Source organism: Hevea brasiliensis, chromosome 5, assembly GCF_030052815.1.
Source record: "Hevea brasiliensis isolate MT/VB/25A 57/8 chromosome 5, ASM3005281v1, whole genome shotgun sequence".
In the NCBI taxonomy this organism is placed as follows: Eukaryota; Viridiplantae; Streptophyta; class Magnoliopsida; order Malpighiales; family Euphorbiaceae; genus Hevea; species Hevea brasiliensis.
Genome location: NC_079497.1, coordinates 114,851,331 through 114,854,682, shown reverse-complemented (window position 1 = coordinate 114,854,682; position 3,352 = coordinate 114,851,331). Strand labels below are relative to the sequence as shown.

Genomic DNA, 3,352 nt, shown 5'->3' with positions numbered 1-3,352 from the left:
CTGGTAGATTAGATTAAGTGTATATTTAATTAAACCGTTGAATACACCCAACAATAGCTGATAGATATATATATAAATAAATATAAAAATATTATAAATAATAATTAAACAAATTATAATATTCATTCTTATATGATAAAAATATATATACATAAAAATAATATATTTTTTTAGAAAACTTATGTTTAAAATTTAATATGTGTTATATGATAATTTTATTATTAATATTTTTTATACAAATAATAATAATTAGACATAATTTTATATCAATTTAGGATTTATAACATATCTGTCGTAACCAACAATTAAATCAAACAAAATTGACTAAGTGTGGTCTAACCCAAATTGTAAAGGTTATGCTCTAAGTTTAATTCAACTCATTTAATATAAATTAAAAAAAATTAAAATTAAATAAAATATTTAATACAAAAAATATTAAATATATAATAATTATATATAAAAATATTTTTGTAATATAAAAATTAATATTTAAATTGGACTAATCCTTGTCCAAAACTAATTCAAACATTTTGGATTGGACCAACCAGGCAGGGCAGGTAACGGTCCTGTGAAAATTGATTACATTATATAAAGTTAATTACTTACTTAATTGAACAAGCCTGTACATACCTCATTTTTTGGACAAAATTCAATCTCTTTCGTCACTGCTAAGATCACCGTAACTCTCAGCATCTCTATATAATGACCATTCCTCAATCTTCACTTGCCATCTCATCAGTCCAAATACCTTCACCCATTCTCATTTCTCCTTTGAAGAACTCGCTTCAACCAATGGCTGCTACTGCGTAAGAATCTCCAAATTTTCTCTTCTATTTTCCTTCTTTTTTTGTTGATTTCTCTAAATTTCTATCTTCCTTTCTTTCTTTCCATTTTAGTTTGGATAAGAGCGTGCCAGAGAAATGGCCTCCAGTGCTGGAACCCACTGCTGAGCAACCTCCTCTCTTCGATGGAGCCATAAGGTTTTCTTCGTTTCCTTTTTTTAATCAAACCCATCTGTCTTCGCTGTCTACTTTTATTGTTAATCTCAAATTTTTATTTTATACAAGTCCCATTTATTTTTGTTTATGTATTTGCTCAATTTTTTTTTCTTTCTTTCCCCTTCACTTGAAGGCTGTATACCGCCTACATATGTCCATTTGCACAGCGAGTGTGGATCACCAGGAACTATAAGGTTGCTTAATCTCTTTTCTCCATTATGTTCTCTTTTTAAAGATTTCTTCTTTAGGGAATTATGTGGGTTGCAGGGATTACAAGACAATATCAAGCTAATTCCTCTCAACCTTCAAAGTAGGCCTGCTTGGTACGGGGAGAAAGTTTACCCCGTCAATAAGGTCAGTATAATTTGCACAAGTCATATAGGTTATTTTTCATGAATTCATATAAATTTAGCTGCGATTGACCTATTGTTCTATTTTCTTCTGTGGAAATTGTAATTATTTATGAGGCATTTGAATATATAACCGTGAAGTCTGCTTTATTATGATCTATGGCACTTGGGAACCATTAGGGCAATGTTTGGTTTAATTTGGAATTGGACATGCAATGTAATTCTTAGAATATGATCTAATTTTCTTGTTTGGCATGTGACCATTAAATTATATTTGATTATCCAAAACTGAACTTTTAATGAGAATCAGCATTTATTTTCAAAGCAAACCAAATGTGCCCTAAAAGATATTGTCCTGGAATTTGTCATAGTTTTTGGACTTAAAATGGTTTTGCATTAGTTTAAAAAAATTTTGCTATTTCAGTACACTGCATTTTTTTGTCCGCTAATTGCATACTTTTGTTGATAGGATAAGAAATTGTTCCTAGTTTTCTTAGTTGATAATGAGTTCTTTATTTTTTATAGGTGCCATCTTTGGAACACAACGGCAAAATCATTGGGGAGAGTCTTGATTTGATTAAATACCTTGATAGCAACTTTGAAGGGCCATCTCTGCTCCCTGATGTAAGATGTACATAATTCTGTTTGCATCCGAGATGAAAGGCCATATTGTCTGTCTGTTTATGTTTGTGTGGGAAGTTGGGCTAAATTAATGCTGTAAATTACTGTAGGATCCTGCTAAAAAAGAGTTTGCTGAAGAGTTATTTGCCTACACTGATACTTTCAACAAAATTGTGTATACTTCATTTAAGGGAGATCCAGCAAAAGACGCTGGTCAGTTTCGGAACTTACTGAGGTTATATATGGGTAGCTTCCACTTATAAAATGTGCTAACTAAAGTTATTAAATTGCTTTAGGTCCTGCTTTTGATTACTTGGAAAATGCTCTTCATAAATTTGATGATGGGCCATTCTTGCTTGGCCAATTCAGTTTGGTAAGTTGCCTTCTCAATTTTGTGTTGATATTTCCTGTCTAACATATTAAATATTTATCTTTTAGTTTGCAATTTGGAAATGAGTGTCATAGTTAAACTATTGCCATAACACATTATTTGAGCATTCTTCTTGACTTTGGTTAAATTGTGTGTTGTTCAGGTGGATATAGCCTATACTCCATTTGTTGAAAGATTCCATGTCTTCTTATCAGAGGTATTCAAATATGATATCACAGCTGGCAGGCCTAAACTTGCAGCTTGGATTGAGGTATGGGCAATTTCTGTTACCAGATGACTTGGCCTTTCCATTTGTGCTTGAGATACTGTTTAAAAGATATCGATTCCCCTATTCAGTTAGTGTTACAGTTTAGAATAAGTATATTTTGAGATCTTCTAGTGTTCTCTCACTTTTCCATTTCCTCTTATTTGGCAAGCTTCCCCCTCCTTGCATACACACACCCTTGTTGTCTTAAGCTTATGAACAATCATTTACTGTTACACAGTTTATTGTTAGAACTTAAATTTCAAGCATTCCTTAATTCTTGTCTTGAAGAAGGATTTTGGAAATGAGCTGGTGTCGGTTCTTAGTTTTTAATTGTTGATTTGTAACTTTCCTTCGCACAAAATCCTTGTGTAGGAGATAAACAAGATTGAGGCCTACAAGCAGACAAAATTAGATCCTAAAGAGCATGTTGAATTTTTCAAGAAGCGCTTTCAGGTGAGTACATAATGTCAATATGATCATGACATTGTAACGATTTGCTTAAATTCATGGGAGTTGTGACAAAATAATTTATTGACTTCTATGTGTATCCTTGTTTGCAGGCTCAGTAATGCTCTAGGCAATGGTGGTTTTACTTATAGACTGAATAAGAGACTTAATGTCTCCTACATAATGTATCTTGGTTGAATAAAAATATTATGTGTATTATTAGTTTTGCAAGGATCAAACTCATGTTAGTAATGTATTGATGAATGGTTTGCCAATAAAGATCAAACTTATTTAGTCA

The 3,352-nt window shown here is 31.6% G+C and overlaps 1 protein-coding gene across 2 annotated transcripts; it reads left to right on the top strand.

The window, feature by feature from the left end:
* The first annotated feature begins 651 nt into the window (after positions 1-651).
* LOC110633679 (glutathione S-transferase L3) lies at positions 652-3,352 on the top strand. Of its 2 annotated transcripts, XM_021782405.2 has the most exons (10): positions 652-806; positions 897-980; positions 1,132-1,192; positions 1,266-1,352; positions 1,874-1,972; positions 2,080-2,182; positions 2,266-2,342; positions 2,503-2,610; positions 2,980-3,060; positions 3,168-3,352. In XM_021782405.2, exons 1-10 carry the CDS (start codon positions 703-705, stop codon positions 3,174-3,176), a joined length of 813 nt encoding a protein of 270 aa, XP_021638097.2. In that variant the 5' UTR covers positions 652-702; the 3' UTR covers positions 3,177-3,352. The 2 variants fall into 2 exon arrangements, with proteins under 2 accessions (XP_021638097.2, XP_021638091.2); XM_021782399.2 differs by lacking the exon at positions 3,168-3,352 and having other exon boundaries at positions 2,980-3,072.